This window comes from Conger conger, chromosome 1, assembly GCF_963514075.1.
Source record: "Conger conger chromosome 1, fConCon1.1, whole genome shotgun sequence".
Lineage (NCBI taxonomy): Eukaryota > Metazoa > Chordata > Actinopteri > Anguilliformes > Congridae > Conger > Conger conger.
The window spans coordinates 51829769-51843697 of NC_083760.1; the positions used below are offsets into that span (position 1 = coordinate 51829769).

The following is a 13929-nucleotide window of genomic DNA, read 5'->3' on the forward strand; positions in this document are numbered from 1 at the left end:
AATTGCAGAGAATCAGGAGATGCAGAGATACGGAGAGACAGGTGCAAATACTTTGCTGAAACTAAGCAAGTAATCAGAGATAGAATAGGGAGGCGGAGTTACAGAACAGAATTGAAACTGAAGATGCGTTAGTAAGTTTTAAATTACAAATACCCAAAACTAGTGAATGTTAGTTTGTTAGTTTGACAAACATATTAGTGTGTTTGTATAATTAGTACTGTACAACTTCTATGTTAGTTGGGATTAGTATATTAGTGCTATGTACAAACATGAAATGGAGAGAAAGCAGGAAGTAAGGAATGCAAGATTGGAAGGAAGGTTGAACCCCAGAACTACCATAAACACCCGAATAGTGGGGCACGCAGACAAGGGAGTGACTGGGCTAGTAAACATTCAGACTCAGACATCACAGGGGAGGACAAGTGCAAAGACTAATGAATATAAACAGAACACCAGACATGAATATTAAAAATAATAAATTACAAGAATTATGATAATAAACAATGATAAACTAACACAGGACAGAACACAGGAACATAACACAGCTTCATAGAAATATTTTTTGTTCTGGTGAAACAATCATTTGTTCTTGCTCCGGGCAATGTTGTAAAGATTGGAGATTAGATTAGAGAAAGGCGATTATATGTGAAAGATTTTGAGGTTTTCTAATGTAAAGATAGGAAGTATTTCCTGCATATGAAATTAACCCCTGGAAGAAATATCAGTTAAAGGGATGAAGCAAATAGAGCAGCCCACCCTACAGGAAACCCCAGAATCAGATACTTCCATGCAGGTTATCACACAGGTCATGTCAAATCCATAGAATGAAATGCACTTTTAAAACCGGTTCCTGAAAGAGGTTATAGTATTTAACAAACTAGGGGGTGTCTTTTAAAATAAGTGAAGTTGATGAATTACTGCCATTAGTCTTTGTGTCACAGTACATTGTATCGTAGGTCTCCTCTTAGATATTGCAGCACCTGAGTTCATATCAGGTACTCAAGGTTGTTTCGTGAAATTATTTTAGTGTGCTCATGCTCCGTTCACCTTAAAGGCACATTCAGTATGTTTCTATAAACATATCAACAGTCCAAGCATTGATGAATGATCAATTAAGAGCCTACATGGAACATTTATTTAGACAATGTGTAACACTCAGCCTCCTAAGAGACAATGTGTAACACACAATATTAACTTTCCTTTTAGATGGACAACGGCAAGAAGTGAGCGTAGGAGGCGGGGCTTCCAGGCATTGCTTCTATGACCTCACTCCAAACACCCAATACAAGATCAGCGTCTACACCCAGTACCTTGACATGGAGGGTCCTGCGATCACCTCCGTGAGCGCAACACGTAAGCATCCGCAGGGTTTGAAAGGATTGACAGTGGGATTTCTGTACCTTGCTGTAAAACCCAGCTATACCAGCTTGACCTGCTTGAAACTTGTACTGGTCAAGCAGGTTATAAGCTGGTCTAGCTGGGTATGAGCTGGTCAACCAGCATTGCCAAACTGGTTGTAAAGCTGGTCAAGGTGGGTATGAGCTGGTCAACCAGCTAGTGCTGGTAGCTTGTCTGAGTTGGTAGGTGGTCAACCGGCTACCAGCTGTATTAAAACATAGCTGGTGAAACCATATCTAGCTGGGAGCTGGTCTGAACTGGTCAACCAGCTAAACCATGTTGAGCTGTGAGCTGGTCTGAACTGGTCAGCCTGCTACCAGTTGTTTAAAAAAATAGCTTGAGCTGTTTTTTTTTTCAGCAGGGTGCAGTACGTGTAATAGTGAAACAAGCAATAACAATAGGCTTCTAAACATTTTTTCCCCTGTGAGCAAATTGAGGCTGCTATCTATTAAAAGTCATTATTCTGCCCTGTGTGCATGATATATTGCAATAAGAAGAGCTGAGGATGGTTTCAGCTGAGCAGGCAAAAGTAGAAGTAATTCAATGTGCTTCAGTCAAATTGTGAAAATCACAGCAGTACGTAATATTGGTTACGACACCACAAAGTGCAAATGATATAAGGTGCTGCTTGACATTGTCTGTATGGTCACAGTTATGTACAAACCATTTCTGCTGTGAGACACATATTGTTTATTCTTTGTTTTTGTGGGTGTTGAGGGTGGATATTTTTACATTCATCATTAAACGTTTGTTCATTGAGTGGCTCGGTCAATAATGGCATTCGCCCAAGTGCAGTTTTGGCCCTATTTCACATTTTCTGTCAGTGCATCTGCTCTGTGTATGTGATGACAGATGTTTAGGGTTAGGGAGTTGACCAGGGATTCTCGGGCTACAGCTTTTTCGCTTCAGTCCAACAAGACATGAAATGAGAGATATGTCTCTCCTCTAAGTGGTGTACACTTTTACTTTTACCTATGCGGCCTGTGGCTTGCATTCTAGCGTGTCTGAGGTACTGTATGCATGCGTTTCAACTTAACTAGCATACACTCAGTGAATACTTCATTAGGTATTTATTAGACTTATCTTTTAGACTTTTTGGTCTTCTGTTGCTGTAGCCTATCCACTTTTGACGCGTTGTATTTTCAGAGATGCTCTTCTGCATACCACTGTTGTAATGCATGGTTATTTGCGTTACTGTAACCTTCCTGTCAGCATCGAACAGTCTGGCCCTTCTCCTCTGACCCATCTCATTTACAAGGCATTGTTGCCCATAAAATTGCCGATCACTGAATGTTTTTTGTTTTTCACACCATTCTCTGCAAACTCTAGAGACTGTTGTGTGTGAAAATCCCAGAAGATCAGAAGTTTCTGAGATACTCAAAGCACCCTGTCTGGCACTAATAACCATTCCACAGTCAAAGTCATTTAGATCCCCATACTGACGTTTGATCTGAAAAACAGCCAAACCTCTTGACCAGGTCTGCATGCTTTCATTCATTTAATTGCTGTCACATGATTGGCTGATGTAAGCTGGTGTACAGGTCTACCTAATAAAGTGCTCACTGAGTATAGGTGCGGATAGCACAAGCAATTAAAGAGAGACAGTTGCCGGTTCCAAAAGAAGATATAGGGAAAGATTGTTCGTATCCATGTTTTTGAGAGGCTAGAAATCTCTCTTTTTCTTCTTCCAAGTGTGTTCTCTGGAGGTCGGCGTCCTGAACGGACGTGCTCCCTTCTTGACCGCAGCTAAATCTCTCCAATCCATCTGTTTCCATCACCACGCTTCATTACCCCGCTGCAGCATAGATGTCACTTATGTTAGCTACAACAATAACCTGCCAGTGATGCAGCCCATTGGGTAGCCAATGAGATGGGGAGAACTCCTCGTTTTTCTGAGAGGGAAGCACATTGATTACCGGGGGCACGGTTCGTCTTCTCTCACCGGTGTCTCAGGTGCTAACAGGCTACCGGTCTGGGATTAATCCAGTCCTGACCGCAATTAGCTTCTGCGGCTACTTATGCTTTTCCTGCTGAGTTTTTCACAACAGGGAATAGGGGGTTAGAGATGGAGGGCAGAGCGAGGTTCAGCAGAGATGAGAGGGGGAAAGTGCTATGGGCTACAGCGGATGTGTGCTTCTGGTTTGCCATTTCCCAGGTTAGAAGCCGGGCAGCATTAGGCTCAGGTCATTTGTGGTTAGGTCAGGTCAAATCCAGCTTGGCTTGTGTTCCCTCCATTTTGAGGACTCTGAATTTCTTTCTGATATTTCTGTTCACACCGTGATAATGTCAGACCTGGGTCAAATATGTGAGTGTTTTGGTTTCAAATACTTTTCTATACTTTACTGAGCTTGTATTGGAACCTATGAAAGTGAAAACCCCGCTTTCTGGTCCTTTTGGTTGGCTGAATTGCACTAGACAAGACTAATCAAGCACAGAATAGTAACGCTTTATTTTATATCCTGTTAATTATCTGCTATTGAGGAACTATTTTGATTTTGGAGGTAAGTAGTATGAAACGGGCTGTAAAACATATTTACATATACAGTACTACTGTATTTACTGACATTGTTTCATAGTACTTGAAATCAAGTAGTTACGTAGTAATTCCCCAAGTAGCTGTGTATTTACCCAGTAAATGCTAGGTAATTAACGGGCTGTGACATAAAGCGTTACCCAGAAAAGTATTTGAATCCAAAACAGTTACATATTTGAACTGAGTCTTGGTAATGCTATACTTGCTCGCATGCATTGTATCCTGAGAGAAAAGGTTGTATGGTGATGCCAATGAACAGAGTCTTCCATTCCTTATGTGCTGACTGTCATGTGCGCTGTGTCCGTTCTCAGTCCCAGTTCCGACGGAGCCACCCACTGTGCCCCCCAGCACAACGCCTGCCCCCACCGTCCCTCCTGCCAAGGAAGGTGAGGAAAAAAAACATTGCCTGACCACAACTTCGCTGACGTGCCCTTTTCGCTTAAGAACATTACATGTGACATGTGGCCTTTGCCAGCCTTATTGAACAAACACAGAACTGGACTTTTTTTGTATGCCCTAAGCTTAGTGTACTCTGGGTCAAAGCTATCTTTCAGCAACTTTAAAGTGACATGGTCACAGCTGAATTCAAGATCTTTGCCAGTTTCCTTGGTAAATATCCTCTATTTACTTAGCCATTGATGCTCTTGCGCTACAATGCATGGCTTGTGTTCCTCTACAATACATACCAACTAGTAAAGACCTGTATAAAAATAGCAACTTGTATTTGCCTAAATGTTCACACCATCAACCAAATATTAATGTGTCATTTGCAAGGGTATTTATTGGTTTTACTAACAACATGATTCCCATGAATACATGATGTGTTTGATTAGGATACTGTTAGGATACTCATTGCAGTCCGTCCATTTAGAAGCCAATAGCTCTAAAAGTAGAGCTTCAAGCATGGTGCTTTTTCTCCGTGGACATCATAATGTTTCTGGAGATCAAAAAAAAAAAAAAGAGTTATTGGAAATTGTGTCTGAAAGTATGATAGTCGCATACCCCTGAGTACGAGGCGTCACATGCCCCCTCTCTCTCATTTTTCATTTTTATCCTGGTGCATATGCTGTGTTTTGTATGTGCTGAATACACCACTGCTTTCAGTCCCTGAAATGTGTTATCGTACCCTTCCGACGGGGCTTTATGTGCCCCCGTGGGGTCCATATACCCCTGGTTCAGAGCCAGAGCTGTAAACGGCTGATGTGATTAAGCTTTAAATGGCCGATGCGGATGGGCATTTTGGGGAATAAAGAGAGCTCATTCTCAATCAGCTCGGTTCTTCTCCAGCAATCAGACAGTAATGGGGCCACTCTGCCGCTTCCCAACTTCCTGTGGTAGCGTGATTGCCTTTCACTGGGGCACTCTCTCTTTCCTGCAGTCTGTAAGGCAGCCAAGGCTGACCTGGCCTTCCTGGTGGATGGGTCCTGGAGCATCGGCGACGACAACTTCCAGAAAATCATCCGCTTCCTGCACAGCACGACCGGGGCCCTTGATAAGATTGGCCCTGATGGCACGCAGGTAAGATGCCCACATGCGGGTACAGAATGTAGGCTCGGGTGTGTCAGCTCAGATTTAAAGAGTTTGTGGACACTATTACGTGTGAATACATCAATACAGTAGCTTCAGAGTTTCAATAATTAATACATTGAATTTTAATGTTTCCATATCATACTGTAACAGATTTTATTCAGAAGCAGTCCCTCCAAAGGCAGCGGAATATCATTGGAATCTTACTATGGAACAAAGTATTTCGCGCAATTAAACTATGAAATGTATTAGCATTGTGTAGCATTTTTAGTCTGCTAAAAAGAACATGAAAGTATTTTGGCGGGGTAATCTACAGTATAGTACTGCTCTGACATACTGTATAAGAAGTGCTAACATAGGTTTCAACTGTTGCCACCTTTGGGATGAGCAAATATTTCTGACTGTCTGAAATTCAATGTCTATGTCCTTAATTAAGATGCAGAGTTTTATCGGTTTTTGGCCTTGTGGCTTCAATTGGCTTGTCTGTTCTTCGCCACATGGGAAAGAGAGAAGGGTTTGTGGAGGCACAATCAGAGAACATTCACATTTCTAAACACATTTTCATTAAAACATGATATAAAAGATGTAAAAAGGTAAAATTCTGGCTCCTTGGGAGATATGCACTGACCATGCCAATGCTAACCGTACCATAGTCCTGTTCGGCAGCACAGACCATGCCAATGCTAACCGTACCATAGTCCTGTTCGGCAGCACAGACCATGCCAATGCTAACCGTGCCATAGTCCTGTTGGGTAGCACAGAAACCCAGTTGGCAGGGCATCCTCTGCATCATTACTCAACAGGGACAGGCCGTCTGTGATCTGCCCGTACCATATGTGCAGTCCTCCAGCAATATTACTGCATCAGCTCCACTGGTGAAAAGTAGCGCCAGCTAACTTTGTGCATTTCAGAGGAGTTGGATGAATTTTCCTAGACGTGCTTGAAGTATCAGCTGTGCATTCTTGCCTGAGAACAACAATGGGGGACCAGGCTATGGGCCCAGTTGTGAGAGAAGCAGGTTTAGTCAGCAAGCATCACAGAGGGGCTTCAAATCGAGCCAGTCCCCTGGGATCCCATTAGGCGAATATGGCCCAGGTCTAGACGTGGCAAGCAGACCTCATCGATCTTCATCAGGCCGATCACAGCCCACTCATGTGCAGGTCTGTGGGCCCTGGGAGAGGAGTGAACGGAGGCAGAAAAAAGCCTTGCAGCTGACCTCATATAAAGGCCCTGCATAGGGCATTGAATACTGTGGGACAAAAGCGAAATGAAAGGTAATGGAGGTTAAGGCTGAAATAGCCTGCATTCAGACAGATTGATAATAAGCTTCTAAACAAAAGCAACGCGTTCTGCTGTGGCTCGATGAAAGAGCGTGCTCAGGAGAGCCGGGGAGAGACGAGCCGGGGAGAGAGACAGGGCCATATTTCTTCTCTCAGGGCGGTAAAGCTCCGAAAAGCCTCGGGTATTATAAAAAGTCATTTTTCCTCCCCTCCCTCCTCCCTTGCAGGTTGCGATTGCACAGTTCAGCGACGACGCCAGGACAGAATTCCAGCTCAACTCGTACGGCAACAAGGAGACGCTGCTGGACGCCATTCAGCGCATCGCGTACAAAGGGGGAAACACTAAGACAGGCATGTATTAAGTTTTGGCTCTTGGCCCCGGCAGGACGGAGACGGGGCCTGGCCCACCGAGCAGGCTCTGAGGCAGCACACGGAGGACCTCCTGCCTGTGCGCTGTGATTTAGGAGGCAGAAACAGGTGCCTGCGCGCAAACAAGACAGGGGGCTTTGACTCCGCCAGCCAAAGCTTCCTTTCCTGAACGAGTCGACATGTTATTTTACAGCTGAGGTTTCATTTTCAAGGAGAGCGCTATCTTTTCAGGATTTCTTGTTCCACACATGCCGTTAGTTACCATAAGCGAATTTCATATTATGTGTTCATGAAAGAAACGGTACAGATCAACTCCGGCAACTATATTTGAGTGACAGATGAAGCAGCTGTAGTACATATAAATATTTTCACATCTAAATTGCTCTCTGTGTGATAGTACAGATATTTTGTTCATATTTCCACTGTCCATTCCTGTGGCGTACGATGAAGCCAAGGGGTTTGGCAAAATGTGTGAACATTTACTAGTCTTGAAACGCAGTGAAATGAAACGCCTTGTACGCTCATAGCGGTTTTGGAATTGGAATTGATGTACACATTTTTGGGAAAGTGTGTGATCTCTCACTAACATGGGAAACCTGATATCCCTCGGTGACGGCCGGCTGTGAAGCTGTTTGTCCTGGCTATTTTCTCTGGCAGCTATCACCGTCTCCATAGATGAAACAAAGATACTTTCTGGGAGCTTGTGCTTAACACCCTAGGCGTTTTGGTCTTCTGCCTGTGGAATTTCTGCTATCTGAATTGCGTGTAACCAAACATGATTTGGCTCTTATTTTGGTATGCATTTATTCATTAGCGCTTTGCAGATTTTCACTCACAAGCTGAAAGTGATTGATTTGCCAGAGCCAGGGCATTAGGCCTAATCCCTTTATTTCATGGATTCATATTTAAAGGATACAGCTAGTATCAGGATGATTGGCCATTGCAGTATTTATTTGTTATTTATTTGGGTGGGAAACTGACGCCGATTAACCACAAGCTTGACCAAGATCCCAACTTAGTAAGCTGAAGGCAACCAGGTCCTGCACAGAGACCAAAAAGCATGAGGTTGAAGTTCTGTTTGTGTGCTCAAACAGCACACAATATTAAAGCAGCATAGATTTTAATCGTCAAAAATGCTATTAAGAAAAGGCCATGATTTATCTGCCGAACGTGTTAACATTAGCAAGCCCAGAGGCGAATATAAAAAAATGAGAACGGACACCCTGGATGATTTATGAAATAAACGACGTGTTTGTTCTTTTATATTTCATGCACTCTAGAACTGGACTTTTGATTGATGAGTTGGCAGTTAGTCGTGCCCCCCCCCCCACCCATCGAGGGAGTTGTGCGTCAGGGAAGCACCAACGTGCACAGATAGAGGCCACTGCTCTTCCACGCCTCAGCGGCTATTGCGTTTTCAGTTTACTCCATTTGTTTTAATGAGATTTTAAAACAGATATAGCTTATAAATTCAAAGAGTAATGTTTACTCTCTTGCTCGGTCGTTTTTCTTTTCTGACAGGCTCCCTAATAAAACGGTAAAGGGACAGTTGGGAGGCCAAGCAAAGCTCAGCCGCAGCCCAGATTAAATTTGTGGCAATCTACTCCTGTAGGGCTCTCGCCTCTCTCCTGCGTGACGCTACATATTTTATTCAAAAGATGGCTTCGGAGCTGCCGCGTGTAACCTTAGACATTATGAAGAGATTAGAAGTGGTAATTGGAAATGGAAAGACTCAGGAGTGATGCCTTTCTGTTCCACTCCTTCCACGAGAACCCCTGTTCGTGTTCATTATAATCTCTGTGTGTGGGCCTACGGGGTGCGACATCTCTTGCTTTCTTGCTTTCTTGCTGTTTGATTAATTGCACGTGCCACTGGTGAGGTTCGTGTCCGGGTGAAACAGATGCATTTAATTAAGCTCCGGATTCCACGGTGCGTCGCAACGCTCGAATGGATAATTTCAACTGTAACCGTCCAGCAGCGTGCAGAAAGAACGCCGTGGTCGTGCTCACGTGCTAATCTCGAAAAGCTGAGTAAGCTTCCTAATTACACTTTCAGACTAACCAGAGGTTTTCAGCAAATTCAGAAAAGTTAGCCAGCAGCTTTGGTCAACATAAGTCTGTGCCTGTGAGTTTCTGGGGTGTTATTGCAGTGATCTACAGCACTTGTGGTGTCTGGGGTAGGGGAGTAACTGTATTAACCACCGGCCCTCTCCTTCCCACGCTCCTTCAGGAAGGGCCATTAAGCATGTGAAGGAAAGCATCTTTACCACAGAAAGGGGCGTGAGGAGAGGCATTCCCAAAGTTCTGGTGGTGCTGACCGATGGCAGGTCCCAAGATGATGTGAACAAGGTCTCCAAGGAGATGCAGATTGAGGGTGTGTAACCCATAATTCCTATTCTCCTGTAAAGCAATGTGAGGCCCATGAATGGTGCTACTGTATATAAATTCAACCTAATGAATGCTTTATAAATGCAAGCTATTATTCATTACTAAGGCATGACTGCTCATTCTGAGTGTTACTGAGTTTTTATACTGAGTCTTGGTGAATACTCGATTCTGATTGGATGCTAGGCGCGATTCTTTTTTGTATAACCTTCAAAACATAGCTTGAGCTGGTCAAACCATGTCAAGCTGGGAGCTGGTCTGAACTGGTCAACCAGCTAAACCATACCAAGCTTGAGGCTGATCTGAACTGTTCAACCAGCAACCAGCTGTTTCAAAACTTGAGCTGTTTTTCTCAAGAGGAATCTGCAGTCTTAGCAGTCATAGACTACTACGAAAGGAGAATTTGTTCTATAATGACAAACCAGATCACTTCACAAATGTGTCAAAAGCTAGAAGGTTGCAAGATTAGTCTCAGATTAATGATGTAGTAGGGTACAGTACTTTTCAGTTCCCATCTGGCTGCATAAGAGGATCACATATGTGCGTAAAAGTGGAATTGTTCCGTGTTCCGGGTCGTCCTGTATAAAGCTGCTGGCTGAATAAACTTGCTATAACGTAAACGGTGTTATAATGTAAACGGTGGTTTTGTGCGCTCGCATGCCTCATGTCAGTCATTCCATCTCCGCAGGTTACAGCATTTTTGCCATTGGCTTTGCCGACGCCGACTATGGTGAGCTGGTGAACATTGCCAGCAAACCCAGCGAGAGGCACGTCTTCTTTGTGGATGACTTGGACGCCTTCAAGAAAATCGAGGAGCAGCTGATTACGTTTGTGTGTGAGGCAGCCTCAGCCAGTAAGCACCATCCTGTTACCTAAATTTAATCCGATGAATGTGCAGACCTGGATCTAATACTTCAAATGTTTTAACCAATTAAACATTGTTGATTACTGTCAATTCTGACACAAACATACAGTATACCAAACATTTTATACCAGTATTCAGAACATAATTCCTTTATCGTTTGATATATGTTTCATGGACCTACAGGAATTGTTTTACCCTTTTCTGGATTTCTAAAGAGGTGTAGTCATTCAAATACATTTTGATCCTTGTCTGGTACCAGCATGAACTTTTTATTTTTGTGCAGTGAAAAATGTAGTCAAGAGATGCAGTGGAAAAATGATCATTAAAAGATACTTTGTTACATTATCCAAGGGTACACACAGTGAATAGTCAATATAAATGAATGTACATGAGAACATTAGCATGCTAGTACTAGAGGGGGTTCTGATGTTTTGCAGATTGTGGTTTGCTGTTCTGGGATTGTCGAGCCAGTATAAGGTTCACAAGAAACATTCACGATGTAGTTTAAGGGACGACAGTGGGATTCATGTATGTTAACCAGGTGCTTTGAATCTTTGAATTTCTCTCTTTTTAGCTTGTCCGTCTCTTCTAATGAGTGGTAACACCTTAGCAGGTAAGAGGCTGAGCCAAGCTCATAATGGGATATTGTAGATTATGCTTTTTGACACAGTTCATAACAGCTGCTTTCATGAGGTTATCATAATTGACTGTCTTACTAAAGCACTGGTTCTCAGTATTGAGATGTGCCTCTGTTGTTTTGTTCAATTAATGGTGTTTTTGACACAGACATTCACAAACAGAATGGCATCACAGTTTGTTTCCAGAGATTGTACATATGGACATATCCATTGCATTTCCATTGCAAAGACAAGGACCCATGTAGTCGTTTTGATAGGAAGCTGCAGCACCATTTCCTTGAACACAGTGATCCAGAGTTGCATTTGCAGGAAATAGATCCAAGCAAAAATAAAATGAAATGTCATTTTTAAAAAGAATAATCAGATAATATACATGTATACTGTACAACCCCTGGACACATAACAAGCTGCTTTGCAGTTATTAGAAGAGTATTTTTCTTGCTTTAGACCACAATGCCCACATTTCAGCAATTGTAAAGTTGTTGGCAGGTGTTCAGAAACTTCTGGAAATATCTAAAATCCTTGGTGCATACTTTAACGGTGTGGGCTTAATGGAAACATACACTAAAACTGAAATAATGTTAAACATTCCAGAACATGAGCTACCACTTTCAGTGGTTATATTGTATATTATGCATGGTTGGTTATATGTATTATATAATGTAGTGTGTGGTTAGTCTACTGCATTATAGTGTGTAATGAAACTTGAGGAGCATCTGGTTGGCTATATATGTTGTATTGTAAAATAGTAGTGTGGTTCTTGTCTGTTCTATATAGTGTAATTATGGTGTGTGGTTGGTCTTTTTTTTTTGGTCTACAACATTATGTAGTGTAATCTGATGGGTGTGTGGTTAGTCCATGCCATTATGAATATATGTTGGTGGTTATATCCCTCAGGCTTCAGGATGATGGAGATGTTTGGGCTGGTGGAGAATCGGTACGGCAGTGTGGAGGGAGTGTCTATGGAACCTGGCACATTCAACAGCTTCCCCTGCTACCGACTACACAAGGACGCCCTCCTGAACCAGCCCACAAAGTGCGTATCCCAGAGAAGAGGGTTTTAAGGGTTATTGTAGACGGTTATATTACCAGCTTTGGAAATGTGACTACACTCTTAAAGGAATACATCAACATTTGAGCCTTTTTTCCAACTTACCCAGACTTCATTTTCAGTTTTGTGCATTCACTGGCTTGGTTTCCATGTTAGCATAACGTGGTAGCTTAGCATAAAGACTTGAAACCTATAGGAGTCAGTAGCATACCCCCTTCAAAGTGAAGAAAAAGTGTTTTCCTTTAACAGTCTTCAGAGAGGTATAGTCAGTTCACAGGTTAGGCCCTATGGCCGAGCCACAGGTCTGACCTCCAGCTATCTTATTTGTCAACTATGACTGGACATCTGCAGGTTGAGACACACTTCACTTTGTTGTGTCAGAGGTGGGCATGGATGCCCATAGACTACTGTACCCGTTGTTGCTAATGAGAGCTGTGCTTTCAAAATGGCCGCCACTATTTCTCCTGTCATTCTGAGCAGCATGTGATGTGGAAAACAGTCCCTGGCTTAGAGTATGACTGTGTAGCACCTGCAAATAGATAAATGTGGTGTAAAAATGAAAGGCAATTGATCTGATATACAGCAGGCCAGACCAGACTGCTTTAATCCAGCTGCCAACGTTATGTTCAAGGTCCTTTTAACAATGTAAATTAATGGCCAGGAAAAGGTGCAAACTGGACACTAATTGCATGGGAGGCAAAGTCTGTCTAGTGTAGCCGACACAGTCCCTCTCTGATGACAGACCTGCTCCTGCTCACGCTCAAGATAATATTTACATTAAGTTCACTTTTATGTTTCCCGGGGCAGAGATGTTATTGCAGTGAGAGATTTTACAACCTCAGAATTGTATAATTTCTCTTGTGCAACTCACAAGCTGTGGCCTGCCTCAGGTCTGTGACAGTTACGTACTGTATATCATATTTCAAACGGCCCTTATCATGTTTCACCCTATGAAATTGACCAAATGTAATTACTTTTTTGAAGAATTGTGTACTGAATCTTCTGGGTGCCCTTCAGAATTAGATTTGAAATGTCAAGCTAAAAAGTTTTTTTTTCACTAGCTTTGCAGGATAAAGATATGGGCTAACTGCCTGTTGTCAGTGATTGACATATGAGTTATTTATCAAGTAGATGCCCCTTATCCAAAAAGACTTACATTGAATATAATTTTACATATTGTCCGTTTATATAGCGGCATTTGCACTGACGCATGTGACAATTTTAGCAGCCCACCTGGGATATGAATCTGCAGCCTCTTTTTCATATGTAAGCTTCCAGGACCACCAGATGCAGTAACAGTGCCTTTACTGTGCATCAGGTATCTTCATCCAGAAGGTCTGCCGTCAGACTACACCATCACAGTGCTTTTCCGCCTGCTGCCAGACACACCCCAAGAGCCCTTTGCATTATGGGAGATTCTCAATAAGGAAAATGAGCCTCTGGTCGGCGTCATTCTGGACAGTGAGTATCATACCCCTGACACCTGTACTGGTGAACGGGAGAACGCAGGTGCGACCAACCTTGTGGATTGAACCTTGACTTTTGCAAACTGTGAATTCTGTGACAGACACAAGCCTGACGGCAAACGTTAGCTAAGGTTCGCAAAGATTTACATTACATTTTTTGTTGTTATAATACCCTTTAATCAATGTAATATTTGTTCTTAAAAACTAAATCAAGCAACGAATCAGCTAGCTGGTATTGTTAGATCTAAGTCGCATGCATTTGTAATTCAAAATGCGTTTGTGGCGAACTAAATGGAATGTTAATTTAAAATCGTTCACTAGTAACTGTTTGCTGCAAACATAGTTTGCCATGAATGTTTGCGGTCTTGAACGCACATCAGGTGTGACCGACCTGGTGGATAGAGCCTTGGCTTTTGCA

The 13929-nt window shown here is 42.7% G+C and overlaps 1 protein-coding gene across 3 annotated transcripts in view; it reads left to right on the forward strand.

Moving 5' to 3' along the window:
- The window catches only part of col14a1a (collagen, type XIV, alpha 1a), a 121087-nt gene that overhangs the window by 66433 nt on the left and 40725 nt on the right, over positions 1–13929 (forward strand). For all 3 annotated transcript variants that reach the window (XM_061247041.1, XM_061247049.1, XM_061247058.1), the window contains exons 24-32: positions 1207–1353; positions 4243–4317; positions 5310–5449; positions 6966–7093; positions 9341–9480; positions 10180–10344; positions 10931–10969; positions 11892–12030; positions 13364–13506. In XM_061247041.1, the coding sequence (XP_061103025.1) occupies positions 1207–1353; positions 4243–4317; positions 5310–5449; positions 6966–7093; positions 9341–9480; positions 10180–10344; positions 10931–10969; positions 11892–12030; positions 13364–13506 (1116 nt within the window). The remainder of the gene's footprint in view (positions 1–1206; positions 1354–4242; positions 4318–5309; positions 5450–6965; positions 7094–9340; positions 9481–10179; positions 10345–10930; positions 10970–11891; positions 12031–13363; positions 13507–13929) is intronic.